Here is a 20,314-nt window from a genome sequence, read left to right on the forward strand (position 1 = left end):
CAAGTGCACAGGGACATTCTCAAAGATAGACCACATGTTAGGACACAAAACAAGTCTCTGCAAGTTCAAAAACATTGAAATCATATTAAGTATCTTCTTTGACCATAACGGCATGAAATTAGAGACCACATACAGTGAAAACACTCAATATTCAAAAACATTCAAACACATGGAAGCTAAACAGCATGTTTTAAATAATGAATAAGTTACCAATGAGATCAAGAAAGAAGTAAAAAAAAAAAAAACTTACTGGAAACAAATGAAAATGAACAGAAAACAACCCAAAATCTATGGGACACAGGGAGAGCAGTCCTGCGAGCAAAGTTCATAGCACTATGGGCCTACCTCAAAAACAAAACAAAACAAAAAACCCACGAAAAAATTATTAATAAACAATATAACACTATAACTTAAAGAATTAGAAAAAGAACAAGAAAAGCCTAGAGTAAGTAAAAGGAAATAATAAAGATCAGAGCAGAAATAAATATCATAGAGACTAAAAAAAAAAATGCAAAAGATCAATGAAATCAAGAGCTGGTTCTTTGAAAGGACAAACAAGATTGATAAACCTTTAGCCAGACTCATCAAGAAACAAAGAAAGAGGAGTCAAATAAATAAAATCAGAAAAGAAAGCAGTGAAGTAACAACTGACACCACAGAAATACAACGGATTGTAAGAAAATACTATGAACAACCATATTCCAGCAAACTGGACAATGTGAATGAAATGGACAAACTCCTAGAAAAAGACACTATTCTAAATCTGAATCAGGAAGAATTAGAAAGCTTGAATAAGTCAATAACAACTGATAAAATTGAAGTAGTAATCAAGAAACTCCCAGAAAACAAAATTCCTTGTCCAGGTGGCTTTACAGGTGAGTTTTACCAAATACTCAAAGAAGAACTATCATCTATCTTCATCAAAATGTTTCAAAAAGTCCAAGAGGAAGGAACTTCCAAGCTCTATGAGGCCAGCATTACAATAACTCCAAAAACAGATAAAGTCACTGCAAAGAAAGAGAATTACAGGCCAATATCCCTGATGAACTTACATGCTAAAATCCTCAACAAAATATTAGCAAATCAGATCCAGCAATATATTAGAAAGATCATACACCATGACCAAGTAGGATTTATTCCAAGGATGCAAGGCTGGTACAATATTTGTAAATCAATAAATGTGATACATCATATACATAAATTGCAGGACAAAAATCACATGATCATATCAATAGACAAAGAAAAAGCAATCCACAAAATCGAACATCCATTTTTGATAAAAACTCTCAGCAAAGTGGGAATAGAGGGATCATACTTCAACCCAATAAAAGCCTTATATAACAAACCTACAGCCAACATCATACTCAATGGGCAAAAACTAAAACCATTTCCCCTAAGATCAGGAAAAAGACAGGGATGTCCACTTTCACCACTCTTTTTCCACATAGTACTGGAAGTGCTAGCCACAATGATCAGACAAGAAGAAATAAAAGGCATCCAAATTGGAAAGGAGGAAGTAAAACTCTTATTATTCACAGATGACATGATATTGTACATAGAAAACCAAAAAGTTTCGACCAGAAAATCTACTCAATTTAATAAATTAATTTGGCGACACAGCATGTTATAAAATTAACAAGCAAAAATATATGGCATTTTTATACACCGATAATGAATTCTCAGAAAGAGAAATTAAAAATCCAAATCCATTTACCATTGCAACAATAACAAAACAAAAAAACCTGATACTTAGGAATAAACTTAACCAAGGAGGTAAAATACTTGTACTGGGAAAACTATAGGACATTGAAGAAATAGATAGAGGAAGATATAAACAAGTGGAAGAATACACCATGTTCATGGATTGGTAGAATTAACATAATTAAAATGTCCATACTACCCAAAGCAATCTACACATTCAATGCACTCCCTATTAAAATACCAACAACATATTTCATAGATCTAGAACAAATACTCCAAAAATTCATAAGGAACCAAAAAAGACCCTAAATAGCCACAGCCATCTTTAGAAAGAAGTACAATGTTGGAGGAATCACAATACCAGATATCAAGTTATATTACAAAATAGACTGTTCTATCACAAGAACAGGCATATAGATCAATGGAACAGCACAGAGACCCCAGATATCAACCTAAGCCATTACGCTCAACTAATATTTTACAAAGGAGGCAAGAGCATATAATGGAGTAATGACAGTCTCTTCAATAAACTGTGCTGGGAAAATTGGACAGGTACATGCAAAAAATGAAACTAGAAATCAACTTTCACCATATACAATGATAAACTTGAAATGGATAAAAGACTTAGGCAGCTAAATCTCAGACATATCTCTTAGCAATATGTTTGCCAATACATCTCTTAGTGTAAGTGAAACAAATGACAAAATAAATAAATAGGAACACCAAAAAAATAAAAAGCTTCTCAACAGCAAAAGAAACCATCAACAAAATGAAAAGGGAGCCCACTGTATGGGAGAACATATTTGCCGATGATACATCTGATAAGGGGTTAATGTCCAAACTATATAAGGCACTCATACCCCTCAACAAAAGGAAGCCAAACAATCCAATTTAAAAATCGTCAAAGGGCATAAATTGACACTTCTCTAAAGTGGACATACAGATGGTCAAGAGACATGAGAAAATTCTCAAAGTCATTAACAATCAGAGAGAGGTAAATTAAAATGACAAAGAGGTATCTCCTCACATCTGTCAGAATGTCTAACATCAACAAATCAACAAATGGCATGTGCTGGTGAAGATGTGGAAAAGGGGGAACCCTAGTACACTGCTGGTGGGAATGCAAACTGGTGCAGCCACTATGAAAAACAGTATTGAGTTTCCTCAAAAAATTAAAAGTGGAACTGCCATTTGACCCAGTGATCCCACTTCTAGGAATATAGCCTATGAAACCCAAAACACCAATCAGAAAGAATATATGCACCCCTATGTTCATAGTACTGCAATTCACAATAGCTAAGATCTGGAAATAGCCCAATTGCCCATCAGTAGATGAGTTGATAAAAAAATCTATGGTACATAATGGAATATTTGGCAGCAGTAAAAAAGAAGGATCTCTTACTCTTTGAGACAGCATGCAGGGACCTGGAGAGTATTATGCTAAGTGAAATAAGCCCATCAGTGAAGACAAGTATTGCAGGATCTCACTCATACGTGGAATCTAAGGAACAAATTAAACTGATGAACAAAATAGACCCAGAGACATAAAAGCATGGAACGCACTGCTGAACCTCAAAGAGAAGGTGGGGGAGGGTGGGTGAATGGGAAGAGATCAACCAAGAACTTGTATGCATAACCCATTGACACAGAAAATAGGGTGGTGAATGCCTTGGGTGGGCAGAAGGTGCTGGCTAGAATGGGTTAATGGGGAAAAAATAAGAAATCTGTAATACTTTCAATAATAAATAAAAAATTTAAAAACCAACAACCCTTAAGTAAAAAAATATTCCTCTTGCAATTTAATCTGGAGTACATTTTCTCCACTGTGGAAACAAAAACAGTTTGATAGCATATAATTACTATTAAGCAGAGGAGAAGGGTGTAAATAGATAAATTAAGGTGTTTTTTTTTTTAAAAATTAAATATTTATTTTTGAAAGTATTACAAATGATCCTCTTTTCCCCCATTGATCCCCTCTAGCCCATCCCCACCCCCTGCCTCAGGCCTTCACCACCCCACTATCTGCATCCAGGGGTTATGCATATATGCATACAAGGCCTTTGGTTGATTACCTCCCACCCACCCACCCTCCCCCACCTTCCCTCTGAGATTCCACACTCTGTTCCATGCTTCTATGTCTCTGGATCAACTTTCGTTCATGTTTATTTTGTTAATTAGATTCCACATATGAGTGAGATAATGTGATACTTATCTTTCTCTGATTGACTTATTTCACTTAGCATGATACTCTCCTGGTCCCTCCATGCTGTCTCAAAGAGTAAGAGATCCTTCTTTTTTACTGCTGCATAGTATTCCATGGTATAAATGTGCCACAGCTTTTTTATCCACTCATCTACTGATGGACACTTTGGCTGTTTCCAGATTTTTTCTATTAATTGTATATTGTATATTGTTGTACAATATACAATATATATATACAATATACTGTACACAATATACAATACACAATATGTTGTACAATATACAACATACAATATATATACAATATACAATACAATATACAATATACTATATTGTATATTGTGCTGCTATGAACATAGGGGTACATACATTCTTTCTGATTGGTGTTTCAGGTTCATAGGATATATTCCTAGAAGTGGGATCACAGGGTCAAATGGCAGTTCCATATTTAATTTTTTGAGAAAACTCCATAATGGTTTCCATAATACCTGCATTCCCACCAGCAGTGTACTAGGGTTCCCTTTTCTCCACATCCTCACCAGCACTTGTCATTAGTTGATTTATTTTTTTAATATGTGGTATGTACTCATGTTTGTGTATGTATAGAAAAAATTGGAAGAATATATTGCACACTGTTAAAAGATGGCTTATCTCTTAAAGTTTGTATTATACAGAACTTAAACCTTCTTCATTATACATTTCTGTATTGTTTGAAATTTTGTCGAGTGAGATTTTATTACTTTAATAGTTTAAAAAACACATAGATATTCTTTTTTGGCAGAAAAACATTCTAAATTCAAAGTATTATCTTCTTTATACCGACTCTTCCCTCTCCCTAGTCAAAGTGACCTATAGATTTACCACATACTATTTTACATACAACATTTGGATTGGCTAGTTACTTTACATAGAGGACGTTTATGTCATACAACTTTACTGAAGTCAAACTACACTTACATTATTACTTATCCTATCTAATAAAAGAGTAATATGCAAATTGACCATCACTCCAACACACAAGATGGCTGCCACCATGTGGTCAAAGATGGCCGCTCCCATGTGGACACAAGATGGCTGCCACAAGATGGCAGGCAGGGGAGGGCAGTTGTGGGCGATCAGGCAAGCAGGGGAGGGCAGTTGGGAGGGACCAGGCCTGCAGGGGAGGACAGTTGGGGGGGAACCCAGGCCTGCAGGGGAGGGCAATTGGGGGGGGACCAGGCCTGCAGGGAAGTTGGGAGGGACCCAGGCCTGCAGGGGAGGGCAGTTGAGGGGGACCCAGGCCTGCAGGAGAGGACAGTTGGGGGGCACCAGGCCTACAGGGGAGGGAAGTTGGGGGTGACTCAGACCTGTAGGAGAGGGCAGTTGGGGGGGACCAGGCCGGCAGGGGAGGGAAGTTGGGGGGGGACCAGGCCAGCAGGGGAGGGCAGTTGGGGGGGACCAGGCCTGCAGGGGAGGGAAGTTGGGGGGGTACCAGGCCAACAGGGGAGGGAAGTTGGGGATGACTGGGCTGGCAGGGGAAGGCAGTTGGGAAAGACTAGGCTTGCAGGGGAGGGCAGTTGGGAAAGACTAGGCCTGCAGGGGCGGGCAGTTGGGGGCAACCAAGCCTGCAGGGGAGGGCAGTTGGGGGTGACCAGGTTGGCAGGGAAGGGCAGTTAGGGGCGACCAGGCTGGCAGTGGAGGGCAGTTAGAGGTTGCCGGGCCAGGAGGGGAGGGCAGTTAGGGGCAATAGGGGAGTGGTTAGGGGGTGATCAGGCTGGCAGGCAGAAGTGGTTAGGGGCAATCAGGCAGGCAGGCAGGCAGGCGAGCGGTTGGGAGCCAGCTGTCCTGAATTGTGAGAGGGATGTCCGACTGCCCATTTAGGCCCGATCCCACTGGGCAGTCGTACATCCCTTGATGGGTCCCATGTTGGAGAGGGTGCTGAGGGACACCCCCCCCCAATGCACGAATTTCGTGCACCGGGCCTCTAGTACTTTATAAATTAAAATGGTATATTTTAATTTAAGGAGTAGAGATAAGGCTTTAGTATAATATTTAAGTTAATGTAACTCATATCTATTTTATGAGCTTGATCATTGTCCTAGTTATCCTTGTATAAGGTGAAGACTCAATCAGATTAGAATAATATTTTATTATTTCCTATCAAGGTTTGAATAAGCCACGTTATTATAACTATACTTTTATTTTGACAAAATACTTTTACATTTTGAGTTGGTTTGTCTAGAAATTAATAAAAATATACTCTGTGATATGATGATAGTGATAGGACTGATTTCCTCTCCACTGATCGTTAAGATAAATTCAAAATCTTTTCCATTACCTTTGGAACTACATTTCGAATTAGGAAAAAGATATATGAAATACATTCATCAGTTGAGTTTCAACACAAGCTATTAAGAATATATAACAACTAGATATACGGTTTCACATTTCATTTCTTTTAACTGAAGCAAGTAACATGTTAAATGGAATTCTTTAGCTTCCATTTTTAAATTTTACATTGTATCTTTTTTCCTTTTTATAGAATTTATGGGGGTGATATTATTTAATAAAATTACATAGGTTTCAGGTATGCAATCCTATAATATCTGTATATTGTATTGTATTTTCACCACCCAAAGTCACATCTCCATCACCATTTATCACCCCTGGTTATCACCACGCTGTTGTCTGAGTCTATGGAGTGCTGTCTTCATGGAGTGCTGGTATCTTTTCAGAATTAACAAAGAAAAACTACTGTACACAGCAAGGGAAGAGTGAAACAGGACTCATCATTCATCACAACTTGTCCCAACATAGGCTCCAACATTTCAATTTCAACTGAGTCCAACAGCAGTTTGCCTCTGAGTATTGTACAATAGAGCAAGTGATTAAGCTGTAGTTTAATGAATTTTTCACTCTGAAACAGATGTTGCGATTCAGTCACCTCTCCATTACCAAACTAAAACTAGTGGCAGAGTTGATGATCCAAAAGAGCACATAATTCAAAAATCACTTATATTTGGCTTTAGGATATTTATTTTTTACTTACCATATCTCACTAAATTTAAGATGCTTCTATTTTTTACATCTTAACATATCTGAAATTGGAATAAGTATAATAACTGGCAGCATTTTTTATTAGAGATAATGTGTCTTATATTTCATGAAATATAGATATGTTTGATTATAAACAGATCTGAAGTACAAAAAAAGCATTTAAAATACTGTAGCTAATGTTGAAGACATGACTCATAAAAAACTAGTAAGTGAACTGCTTCCCCACCTTGACATGTTCTCAGAACTACATTCCATCTTTGATCATCGGTAGCTCTTTGGTTATACTTAGGGAAGTATATCACTGTATTTCTATATGTTTCCATCCTTTCAAGTAGAATATATGTCCTTTGATAGAATTATAATTATTTTTGCATGCTGTATTAAAACCAGCATAGTACAAAATGTGAGTTCTTACTATGTACCAGGGTGTGTCATGGGCATAAAAACTACACAAAGATGATTGTCTCATACCTACAAGCAGGTACCAAGTGGAGCCTTATCTGTGAAAAAATACTAGTTTTAGTTTTATATTAAGTTGTATAGACTATCGCAGCTATAAGTACAAAGTGTATGAGAATGTACAAGAGACAGCATCTAAATCCTACCTTGCAGAACAATGACACCGGAACTGGACTTGAAAGATGAAGAAGATGGAATATGGAACAGGATGAGACAGAAAAATATTCTAAGAGGAGGCACCAGCATATGCAGAGAGAGAAGAATAAAAGAGCAGAGCATGTTCAAGAAGCAAGTGGTATGCTATACAAAAAATATACATTGGCAGTAGTGTGGTGGGGAGAGGGAAGATAGGATTAAAGTTGAGATGGTATCATATATGAAGGACCTTGTATGCATGCTAAGGAGTCTTGGTTTGATCCTGTAGGCAATGATGAGGGACGGAAGATTTCCAAAAGACTATCTATAATAGTAAGAAAGACAACTGTCATAATATGACACGTTAGAAGAATAGGGTAGCAGACACTGTATGTTATTTCAAACTCAACACCTATTCCAAATCCCTTCTCCCTTGCCTTATCATAGAAAACAAATGATTTGCCAATCTCCTTTGAGTCACCTTTCTTGTGGCTGTATGACAAGCTCTAGTCAAGATATAGAGAAAAGGCTTCTGAGAGGGTTTCTAATAAAGCATTTACTTTTCTGATAAATGGGGGTCAGAAGCATCTGGTGCACAGTTTGTCTTAACCTTTCTTCCTACTTTGAATGTGTGTGTTTCCCAGAAGTACAGTAGCCATTTTGTGAACGTGAGGTTACAAATCAACATACTAAAGACCAGAGTGGAAAGAAAAATGTCCAGATCCTTGATGGCACCAATGAGTTCCTGTACCAACTCTATACTGCCTAATTCCAGACTTTAATAGACTCTTATTTATTTAAGCTACTATTTTATATTTTAAATATATTTTATTGATTTTTTACAGAGAGGAAGGGAGAGGGATAGAGAGTTAGAAACATCGATGAGAGAGAAACATCGATCAGCTGCCTCCTGCACACTCCCTACTGGGTGTGTGCCCGCAACCAAGGAACATGCCCTTGACCCGAATTAAACCTGGGACCCTTGAGTCCGCAGGCCGATGCTCTATCCACTGAGCCAAACCGGTTAGGGCTAAGCTACTATTAATTGGTTTATTATTGCTTCCAAGCAGAACACATTCTGAAGTGACAGAGAGCAAGACTGACAGCAGGCAGATTAACCAGAAGGCTACTGTAATAATTTAGGAAAGTGATGATGAAGACTGCAGTGAGAGCAAGGAGAGAAGGTAGAATAGATCTGAGAAACAAAAATAAGGAGGAGAGGCAGAGACAATTTAGTCTAAGGCATTTTAACATTGGGGACATCTATGGAATGTAAGATGGATACAACTAATAAATAATTAGAAAGATAGGTCTACAGCTCTGGAGACATATTGGAGCTGAACATATAAGTAATAAGGACATATAAATGGTGCCTGAAGCCAGTGAAGTATGTTGAATGAAAATGAGAGTGCATAGCTCTGGGCCAGTGTTGCTCAGTGGTTACAAAGTCCGGCAATGCACCAAAGGGTCTCGGGTTGGATTCCCAGTCAAAGGCACGTACCAGGGTTGCTGGTCAGGTTACATATGGAAGGCAGCCAATCAATGTGTCTCTCTCACATCCACAACGTTTTTCTCCTCTTCCCTCTCCCTTCTTCCTCCATCCAGGTCTCCCTCTCCCTCTCTCTAAAAGTCACTAGAAAAAATATCCTCGGGTGAGGACTAATAAAAAAAAAATTAGAATGCATATTGAATGAGAAAAAGAAGACTAGGAATATAACCTGAGAAACCTAGGCATTTAAGGGATTCAGAGCAAGAGAAGAATGAAGAATAACAAGAGAAGCAGGAATGACAGAGAGCAAAGGGAAGGAGTGTGTTTCAAAGAGGGAGTGGTCGGTGAAAAGCGGATAATTACAGAAAATTCAAGTAAGTATAAAGGTCAGGATGTCATAAGTTAGGAATTGATAGTGAGGAAGTAAGAAAGTGACATTAATTACTTTTTAATGAAATATGACAATTATAGAAAGAAAATGTAGCTCAAGAATAAAGGCAAGGTTAGGGAAATGTTTTAGTTACTTTTTTTTTTTCTTAAAGAAGATCAGAAACTATTTAGAGGTTGAGGGGGAATAATTGAGTGAAAAGAGACCCAAAGACTGAAGATATAATATGGTATTGGAAACAAAATGGAAGGAATGAGATTAGGAACCCAAATAGAAGCATTAGCCTTAGAAAAGGGGGATGGCATGGCTGAAAAGAGGTAAGTCTTAAAGGTAGATGAGAAAAAGTTGGGAATGGTCATGACTAATAATGCATGTGTTTTTTTCCCTCTATGTAATAGGAAACACAGTCATCTTTGGCAGGTATAGGAGACTTGAGAATAAAAGGTCTGAAAAAAAAAAAAAAAAGGTCTGTAATAACCTCTCCTGAGGAACAGAATAAGAAACCACCTAGGAACCAGTAGAAGGTCTGCTAAGCAGCATTGGAGGTCCCATGGAGCATATGGTCCTCCTAAATAGTTACAGGTGTTTTTGGACATTTAAGAGAAGTCAACATTAAGAAAACAAAGCCAAGCCCAAGTGTCATAAAATATGGATATTTTATTCCTGCTCTGGGAAATGAAAAAAGAGAAGGATAGAGAAAATATCCTTCCACAAACCATTCTAATTTAGCTGACATTAATGTCACAAGTTGGGAATTGATAGTGAGAAAAAGCTAAAGCAAATATATGTGTGTATAAGTACATACATTTTTTTCAGATCTTAGTCTCATAATTGTTCACATATTTACTCTATTTTTGTTTATAAACATCCTTAAGTCATCAAATGCATCTTAATACTACTACCTCTGCCTCTTCACCAATCATTTAATATTGTTTCGATTGTATTTTCTGTTTGTGTTTTAATCACTTCCTTGATTGGTCAAACTATACATTAGAAGATGTATGGGATAAATTTGCTTTAAATTATGCTCTATTCATCACAATTACCCATTATATGATTTCTTTCATTAACATTTGGAACTTCACACATCTTGTAATTCTCTACGTAGACTATTTCAGCTTCTAGTGCTATACATATCTACATCTTCTGGATGGGACTGTCCATGATCCATGAGCTTGGGGTCAGGCATAAACTGTGTAGCACCTGGTAAAGTATTAAAATGAAAAAAAAAATTAGTCATTCATTCAACAAATTTATTGTTGGTACTAGGAATAAATCAGTGGGAAAAAAAGTTAAAAATCTCTCCCAATATGGACATAACATTCAAGTTGGGTAAAACAGACAATTAATTAAATAAAATAAATAATATGTCAGATAGAGGTAAGCACTATGTAGAAAAATAAAACAGGGAGGGGCACATGGAGTACCTGGGTAATTTGCAATCTTAAATAGGGTGGCCAGAGAAAACTTTCTAGAAAAGTGTAATTGAAGGAGATAAGGATGTGAGCCCATAGATATCTTAGGGAAATGCCTTATAGGAGCAGAACAGAGCAAGTATAATATACCTGAGGCATGTCTGAGTAACCACAAAATGGCCAATAGGGCTGAAACAGAGTTGGCAAGATGTGGTGATGATGGGTGCAGTGAGAGTAATAAGAGACATGTTCAGAAAACAATGGAATGCTAAGACACAAAGAGACATAATAAGGTTTTTATTTTTTATTTTAAGTGAGAAGAGAAGCTACTAGGCAGTTTTGAGCAGAGGAATGGCATGATATGGTTTTTTTAAATATCACTCTGAGCTATGGAGAGAAGAGACTATAGGGGGAAAAGGGGGAAAAAAGGGAGACCATTTAGGAAGCTATTTCAGTACACCAGGAGAAAGATTCTATTGGCTTTAATTAGGGCAGTAGCAGTGAAGGTGGTGAAAAGGTACTGGGTTATGGAGAAAGTCCTATGGTATAATGGACAGGATTTCCTAAATGGGTTGAATATGTTGTGTGAGAGACACTGTAACTTAAAAAAACTGCAAGAATGGAGTTGACATTTATTGAGATAGGGAAAAATGCAGGAGAAGCATATTTGGGGGGAGGCAAATGAAGTGTTAAGCTTTGGATATGTTAAATTTGAACTCCTAAATAGTCATCTAAAGATGTACAGATGTTGACTAAGCAGCTAGCAATGTGAATCTATAGACTGCAGGAGAGGTCTGGGCTGGTTTATAAATTTCACAGTCTTAGCCTATATGCAGTATTTAAAACTAAGGAACTACATGAGATCATCTAGAGCCTCAGAGAAGAGGTCTAAGCATTGAGCCATTTGGATAGTCTGATTTTTTGAAGTTAAGACGATTAGGAGAATATAGCAGAGAAGACTGAAAAGGAACAGCCAGTCAGTGAAGTAAGAGAACCAAAAGCAAGTGGTATCCCAAAGGCCAAGTGAAGAGACTGTTTTTAGGAGGTGGGGGTAATAATCTGTGTTAAAAGCTACTGATGGATTGCATGAGGTGGGATTGAGAATTGACTCCTGGATTTGGCAATGCGTATATCACTGGTGATTTTGATCAGATGACTGTGTGCCAGGCAGGATGCTATGTTATTTTCATGCATTGTCTCTGAATACCACCAAGAGATAGATGATACCTTTATATTATCTTTGTTTTACAGATAGGGAAATTTTAATTTAGAGATGTTAAGAAACTTGACCAATGTCACTCAGCTGATAAGTGGTGGAGTAACGAATGAACCCAGGTTTACCTGATCCCCAACACAACAACCTTAGCTCTTCAGTAAAATGGAGATTAGAGGAGTAACAATGTCATATAATTATTTTTAGTATTCAATATAATAATGTGCACAAAGTTCTGTGTATAATACTCTGTGTGTGCTAAGCAAGCAAGAGAGAACTACTTTTATATTTTGTGACATCAGAAAAAATATTTGTAGGAAGTTTTTATTTTAAATATGTTTTTAAAAATCTGGTTTTTAAACAATTTTACTACATTTTGGAAACACACCTTTTTTCCCCACAGACATTTAATTTCCAGTTTTATGGTGAAAAACAAAGATAAGAAATAAAGGTATATACAATGATTTATTTTACACCTGCCATTTTAGAAAAATGATATACCTATATGTAACTTCACCAGCAAAAACATTACAAACAACCAGATCATTAGTAATCACTACCCATGAAACTGATACAGTTTTCCATAGAATGTAGTGCTTAAGTTTAGGGGGATCTGTGGATAGAATTCGTGTGATCTATGAACTTGGATGGGGGAATTTATCTTTACTTTCATTAACCTCTAATTAAAAATTGACATTTACTTCAATTATGAATGTAAGAAACAAACCAAAATAGTATTAACAGTATCTTAGATTCTGTCACTAATAGAAATCACAGATATTTTCGTATTACACTGCAGTTGTAGTTATCTTAAAATATTTACACTTACAACTACTTCAAAACTATGGCCTTTATTAGATATTTTGTAATATATTTTTGGTTAATACATTTAAGGAGGTCATATATTACTATGTATTTTATTTAATGTATTAAAAAACATTATTCTGAGAAGGGGTCCATAGCATACAAAAAACATTAAGTGGTTCTCCCTGCTCCCTTCCCAAATGTATCTTTACTGCCATCTTGTGGCAGCCTTTGCTCGGTGCTAGTAAAAAGTATACTAGGAAATAGTTTTATCAGGCATACTACAATAAGCATGTAACAAATACTTTATATAAGTCTGAATGTGTCTAATTTGCTTAAAAATGCCATAAACTGACTAAGTTCCCTAACACTTCTATTTATTTTCTCAATTTATGTTCTTGTTCAAAGTCTAGTCAAAGATTCAGCTCACACAAATGTGAAAGGCCCTTTTACCTTTAGGTTGTCACATCTCAAAAATTGTTGAAAGGCTTCAAACTTTTAATTTACCTATAGCTTATGCCAGACATTATTAAATAGAGGAATATGCATTGAGAATTCCCTATGGAGCTTTTCCTATAATCACCTGCTTAGAGGCCCCACCACTGGAGATTTTGACTTATATTTCTTAGTTTGAGTGAATTTTAGAAAACAGAAAACAAAAAACTCAAATAATTGTGATGTGGATCCCTCTGGTTTAGAACCAGTTAGCCTATGTAATTTTATTCCTGCCTTTTTAAAAGATTCATTCTCATGATATTCTGAGTAATTAAGGCTAATATCGCCTCTCTTATAAATTTCTGCATCCTTTCAACTGATCAAAGGTTCTCTATCCTCCCAAAGGAATAGCCATCATAAAATCTCCATCTTGAATCTTAATCTCCATCATTATAATGTGTTTCTTTGTACTTCCTTATTTTTTATCTCTAACAAAAACACTTTATGCATAAAGTTTTTAGCAGGCTTTTTAAAAAAGCTAACGGGAAAGGAATAAAGATGTTTAAAGTTATAAAACAGTGATGAGTTATTGTTACAAATAGCCATTAGTGACATCTGTTGACTAATAATTTAGTTTACATATCATCTCATTTATATTACAAAAAATGGGACAGATCAGTAATAAATTGCTGAGTGAAGTTAAAAATGTTAGAAATTCTATTTTTGTTTCTTTTATATAAAATTGGGATGATATCCAGCATTCAGGTTCTCAGTAATTGGAATACTTAAATATACTAGTTCCTACAAAATACCTTCTCATACTTTGTTCTAGTCTTCCCATTCTTTTTGCTCTCTCTGCTTCAGTTGGGCTCTTTTCTATTGACCTCTATTTGAGTTCATTACTTCAGCCCTCCCTTGTACAGGGATGGGCAAAAGTAGATTTACAGTTGCTAGTATCCTATATAATAAAAAGGCAATATGCAAATTGACCATTACACTCTCTCACAAGATGGCCACACCCATATGGTCACAAGATGGCCACCCCCAGGTGATCATAAGATGGACACCACAAGATGGCTGGCAGGGGAGGGCAGTTGTGGGTGATCAGGCCAGAAGGGGAGGGCACTTGGGGGTAAACAGGACAGCAGGGGAGGGCAGTTGGCATGACCAGGCCGGCAGGGGAGGGCAGTTAGGGATGACCAGGCCTGCAGGGGAGGGAAGTTAGGGGTGACCAGGCCGGCAGAGGAGAACAGTTGGGGGTGACCAGGCCTGCTGGGGAGGGCAGTTGGGGGTGACCAGGCCAGCAGGGGAGGGCAGTTGGGGACGATCGGGTTGGCAGGAGAGCAGTTAGGCTTCGATCAGGCTGGCAGGGGAGTGGTTAGGGGGTGATCAGACTGGCAGGGGAGTGGTTAGGGGGTGATCAGGCAGTTGGGCACGATCGGGCTGGCAGGGGAGCAGTTAGGCTTCGATCAGGCTGGCAGGGGAGTGGTTAGGGGGTGATCAGGCTGGCAGGTAGGTGAGCAGTTGGGAGCCAGCAGTCCTGGATTGTGAAAGGGATGTCTGACTGCTGGTTTAGGCCTGTTTCTGTTCTCTAGAATGGAGAGGGTGCAGGCTGGGCTGAGGGACACTACCCTACCCAGTGCATGAATTTCATGTACTGGGCCTCTAGGGAAAAAATAATACAATAATTAGCAAGTAATAATTTAAGAATAAACTCTGTGATTTGCATACTCACAACTATAAATCTATTTTTGTCCACCCCTATATTTAGTCAGCTGTAAGACCCATCCAATGAGTTAATTTCAGGCACTAAATTTTTCACTTCAGGAATATATACTTGATTTTTTAATAGATTCCAATTTTTCTGTGAAATTCTCAATCCTTTCATCCATTTTGTTCATTGTGTTTTCTATTTAAGATATTAATCCCCTTTACTTTAAAGTCCTTTTCTGCTAACTTAAATATTTAGATCACCTGTGGGTCTGTTGTTATTTTTTTTTTATTGTCAGGCTTATCTTCATGCTTCTTTATATGTCTAGTATTTTGTTTGTATGGTGGCTACTGTATCAAAGAAGTGTAGAAGCTCCACATGATATCTTCTACCTGCTATGGAACCCTTTTCCTTTCTTAGGAAGGGTTAAGGGCTTATCATCTCAATCCAATCAATGCATTGAACTGAGCTGTAGTTTTAGTAACCCAGTCAACTTCTGATTCCTCTCTGTTCCTCAGGTATGGCACTCCCAAGCTGTATGGAAAGCCTGGGGACTTTCTGTCTACCTTGCACTAAAAATCTGTAGCAAATTCAGTTTTGACCTTCAGAGGTTTTGATATTGGCTACTTAGTCTCTTGATCCATAAAAATACCTGACAAATATCATAAGGAGGGAGATGCATCATGTATACATGGAACACTTCATCCCTCTTAGTTAGAATCAGCAAACTTTTTCTGCAAAGGCCAGAGAGTAACTATTTTCGACTTTGTAAACCATAAGGTCTCCAATGCAATCACTCAACTTTGCCATTGCAGTGTGAAAGCAGTCAGATAATACATAAATGAACAAATGTCACTGTGTTCCAATAAAATTTTATTTATGGACACTGAGATTCGAATTTTAACTTGTCAAGAAATAGTTTTCTTTTGATTTTTTCAACCATTTAAATCATGTAAAAACCATTTATGGCATGTAGAATGTACAAAAATAGGTGGTGAGCAATATGTGCTTTAGAGTGACATTGATTCGATAGACAATGAGAGACTTTACCCTGCTTTCAACAGATTTTGAAGAGGTCAATGTCACCAAATTTCCAAATTTGTTATTTCCAAAATAACATAATTTTCACCATAAATGTATATGGATGATAGGGAAAAAAACCTCAAACTCATATCCAGAGCCATGATTTTATATATATATATATATATATATATATATATATATATATATATATATCCCCTATATATATAGTGAAAAAAACCTCAAACTCATATCCAGAGCCATGATTTTATATATATAGTTTTAGAGTTCACCCAATCTATTCTGTAAGTTGATACATGATGGCCATGACTAGTTTCCCCAGCTAATTAACATGCTCCCAAAGTGTGCTCAATGAAAATAAATTTGTTTATTGGCAAATGGCTAATTACAGTAGTCAAATGATAATGATACCTTCTAACACTCATGGAGAGATTAGTATGTGCTTGATATTGTACTTTGTGCTTTACATGCACTATTGCATTTAATTCTCACAACTATGTGAGAAAAACACTATTATGGTCCCCAATTTACGGATGAAGAGACTGAGGCTTAAGAATTTCAGACCCATGTCTTATTCTAAAATTTGTGCTTATAATCACTACTGTTTCTCAGGTCTTAGACCTTTGGAACTGCATGTGAAAAGTAGAAGGATGGAAATGGTGAATCACAAGGGTCTACTGCATAATCAACTCTGAATGATATGTGATAAGGATAAATGGTACTGGCATATCTCTTTCCTCTACATGTATCCTTAGAATGCTTTTCATATACCAAGTTACCCATAGGAGGGGGGATAAAGGGTTCCAGAATCATTATATATATATAATGATATTGGTTAGGGATGGATTGGTCCCATTGTTAAACTGTAACATGTTTCAACTTCACAAAGATACTCTGGAATTGACAGGCATTTAGAAAAATTACTAGATATATTATATACTTGTGGGAATATGGTGGACTGTAAATTACTCAGAGAGAGTGTAAAAACTGTATGTCATTTTGGTTAAAAAGGAGAGGTGACAGAGGAAAAGTGTAAAACAAATCAGGTTTGTTACTTAGTAACAGCTTTTATAAAGATTAAATGAGAAAGGACGAGGCTGAAACCAGAAACTAAACTCTGGTTTTAAATTAGCTACTTTGTACACAATGGAAAGATTTTTGAACTTTGGTGTCAGGTAGATCTAATCTGTAAACACAACTCTGCTTCTCATAAACTATACGATTTTGGGAAAGGTACTTTTAAGTTCCCCCGAGTCTCAGTCTCTTCATCATAAACTGATTACAATTACATGTACATCAGAGGTTTTGTTTTGTTTTGTTTTTGGGTGAGGATTGAATATCACAATATATTTACAGCTCTTTGCACCACAAAGGAGGTGCTCAATAAGAGCACCTGAATAATGAAATATTATCATTATTTCCTAATTCTTTACCTTAGATTTAGTCCTATTTCCTTTGCAGTAAGACAACTTAGTGGTTAGTACCATTGACACTGTACAGATAGACAAACCTATGTAAGCCAGTGACTGGTGAATTTCTGTGAATACATATTGAAATGCTTTAAACACTCTGTTACCTTCTTATTGATCATAGTAAAACTATAACAGTATTTGTGTACAAGGTATAATTGTCACTAACTGGTTCCACAAAGTACTGCTTGTCATTATCTAATATTAGCAAAGTTATTAGTACTATAATTGGTGCTATTTTTATAATTTGATGTTGAAAGTTCTCCCAGTATATAAACTAAATAAAACTGATGGGGGAAGCCAAGACTGCTGATGGGATAACTAACACAAGAAATGGAAAGTTGATATTCTTCTATGTAGATGTGGCTCATATTTATAGCCTGTAAAGAAACAGAGTGAAGAAAGGCACATTTTACTCCACCTGATTAAAAAGCTCACATTTATAAAGTGATAGTAAATGTTTCACTCATCCAACCTGCCAGTGCTACTCTATACCCCCAGTGAAAAGATCTGTATTATGAACTATCAGTTGCAATAAGAAAAGTCCCAGGTACCTGAGTACCTCATACCCTAAAAATACATACAGACTACAGATATGAGAAAGAAAAATATGGAAAAACATAAATAAATTCAAACTAATAATTATAAAATCATAAAATTTTTAAAGAAATAATAAAAACAAAATTGAATTATACAAACAAACCTGAGGTGAATTCTGATTTTGTCTTCATTTCAGATCTGAGTTCTGTTGGCAAACCCACTGAGTGCTTTGGGTTGTGAGCTGTTTTTGCAGGTATTTCTATTTCAGCAGAGCTTTCTAGCTGTTTAGCAAAAAGATTTTCCTCATGAGTAAATCATTTTACTAAAAGAATAAAATATCTTATAAAAGTAAAGCATGCAAAGGTATTATGTTCCTTCGTCTTTTTCTAATTCTGTTGTTGACCTCTGTCCAGGACTCCCATTACAAGCCAACACCCACCCAAATAAAACTTTTTGGTCCCTTTAAACTCCACCTTAATTTTTTCTTTAGGTTCAGGAAGTGACTCCTTTTCGTTGTTTTTTGTCCACAGTGATTTAACCGCTTCATAAATGTTCTGACTTGTAGCATATGCCTTTTTCCCGGTGACCTAATTAAAACAAAAAGTGAGACAAATGACCTATATTTAAGAGATAAAATAAGAAGTGTTAAAAATATATGTCAGGTATTTTATATTAATACCCAAGTTAGAAACAACAGAAAACATATGAATGAATTTCTAGATGATATAACACAAAGCCAAGCCCCATTTTCTAAATCTTATATGAAAAGTTATTTGCCTCATGTAAAAGGCTAAAAAAATGTATAGTTAGTATAACGCCAAGAGTGGATCCTAATGTAATCTATGAACTTTGGGTGATAATGATGTGTCAATGTAGGTTCATCAACTATAACAAATGTACCAGTTTAGCAAGGGATCAGAGGAAGCTATGCATGTGTAGGAGCAGGAGTTGTACTGGAAATCTCTGTATCTTCACCTTCATTTTATTATAAACCTAAAACTGCTCTAAAAATAAAGTCTTAAAAACTGTAGAGTTAGCACTCACACTGTGAATTTAAAACTAAGCCATTTTTTTTATTTTGTTATGAACCTAAAATGGCTCTAAAAAATAAAGTCTTAAAAACTTTATAGTTAGCATTCACACTGTGAATTTAAAACAAAGCCAATTTAAGAGGAGTATGGGAAGGATAGTTTGAGATAATAAACAGCTGACTGAGAAAAGATTTTAACATGCTACAAGGTTAATGCTTCTGTTTAAATTTTTGTTGCTTTCTCAAGGCATAAAGAAAAAGCATCAATGTATTTCTACAGAGAACAATACTCTTTTTATGAAGAAACATGAAATAAAAAATGAACTACAAACACTAAACCAGAGGCTAGGTTGCTGACTGAATTCTTGAAGCTGTTGTTACACTTTCATTTACATCTCTTCTTGTTTGAAAATCTGACTCCTTCTTTCTGTTCTCCAATACTTATGTTCCTTATAGTTAAGGTAATTTCAACAGCTATTGATTATTCAAGTTTTAAAGATGTTGAGGAGCTTTCCAAAATTACAATTTCTATAAACAGACTTTTTAAAACTATGTTTTCTTTCATTAAGTAGAAATATTTTTATTATTTTTGCTAAGTACATGCTACATTTAAGAAAAATCAATCAATCCACTGGTATAAAGAAAGTACTCTTCCTCCCCCCAGGTAAGCTTAGCTTTGTTAATTGTTGTGTGTATATTCTTCCTGAATTTTTACTCTTATACTAGAGGCCCAGTGCACGAAATTCGTGCATGGGGGTGTGTGTCCCTCAGCCCAGCCTGCACCCTCTCTAATCTGGGACATCCCTCTCACAATCCAGGACTGCTGGCTCCCAACTGCTCACCTGCCTGCCTTCCTGATTGCCCCTAACCACTTCTGCCTGCCAGCCTGATCACCCCCTAACCACTCCCCTGCCAGTCTGATTGATTCCTAACTGCTCCCTTGCCAGCCTGACTGCCCCTAACTGCCCTCCCCTGCAGGTCTGGTCCCCCCCCAACTGCCTTCCCTTATAGGCCTGGTCCCCCCCAACTGCTCTCTCCTGCAGGCCTGGGTCCCCCCGCAACTGCCCTTCCCTGCAGGCCCAGTCGCCCCCAACTTCCCTCCTCTGCCAGCCTGGTCACCCCTTACTGCCCTCTCCTGCAGGCCTGGTCCCTCCCAACTGCCCTCCCCTGCTGGCCTGATTGCCCACAAATGCCCTCCCTTGCAGGCCTGGTCCCTCCCAACTGACCTCCCCTGATGGCCATCTTG

At 37.0% G+C, this 20,314-nt stretch overlaps 1 protein-coding gene across 2 annotated transcripts in view; it reads right to left on the reverse strand.

Annotated features, from left to right (window-relative positions):
- Positions 1-10,059: 10,059 nt before the first annotated feature.
- Positions 10,060-20,314, reverse strand: part of APOOL (apolipoprotein O like) — a 125,781-nt gene continuing 115,526 nt past the window's right edge. Inside the window, exons 7-9 of one of the 2 annotated variants that reach the window (XM_008157198.3) lie at positions 18,512-18,625; positions 18,202-18,319; positions 10,060-10,613 (exon numbers count right to left, since the gene is read on the reverse strand). In XM_008157198.3, the coding sequence (XP_008155420.1) occupies positions 10,525-10,613; positions 18,202-18,319; positions 18,512-18,625 (321 nt within the window). In that variant the 3' untranslated portion in view covers positions 10,060-10,524. The remainder of the gene's footprint in view (positions 10,614-18,201; positions 18,320-18,511; positions 18,626-20,314) is intronic. The other variant, XM_054721008.1, reaches the window with a different exon arrangement.

This window comes from Eptesicus fuscus, chromosome 1 (assembly GCF_027574615.1).
Source record: "Eptesicus fuscus isolate TK198812 chromosome 1, DD_ASM_mEF_20220401, whole genome shotgun sequence".
NCBI lineage: Eukaryota > Metazoa > Chordata > Mammalia > Chiroptera > Vespertilionidae > Eptesicus > Eptesicus fuscus.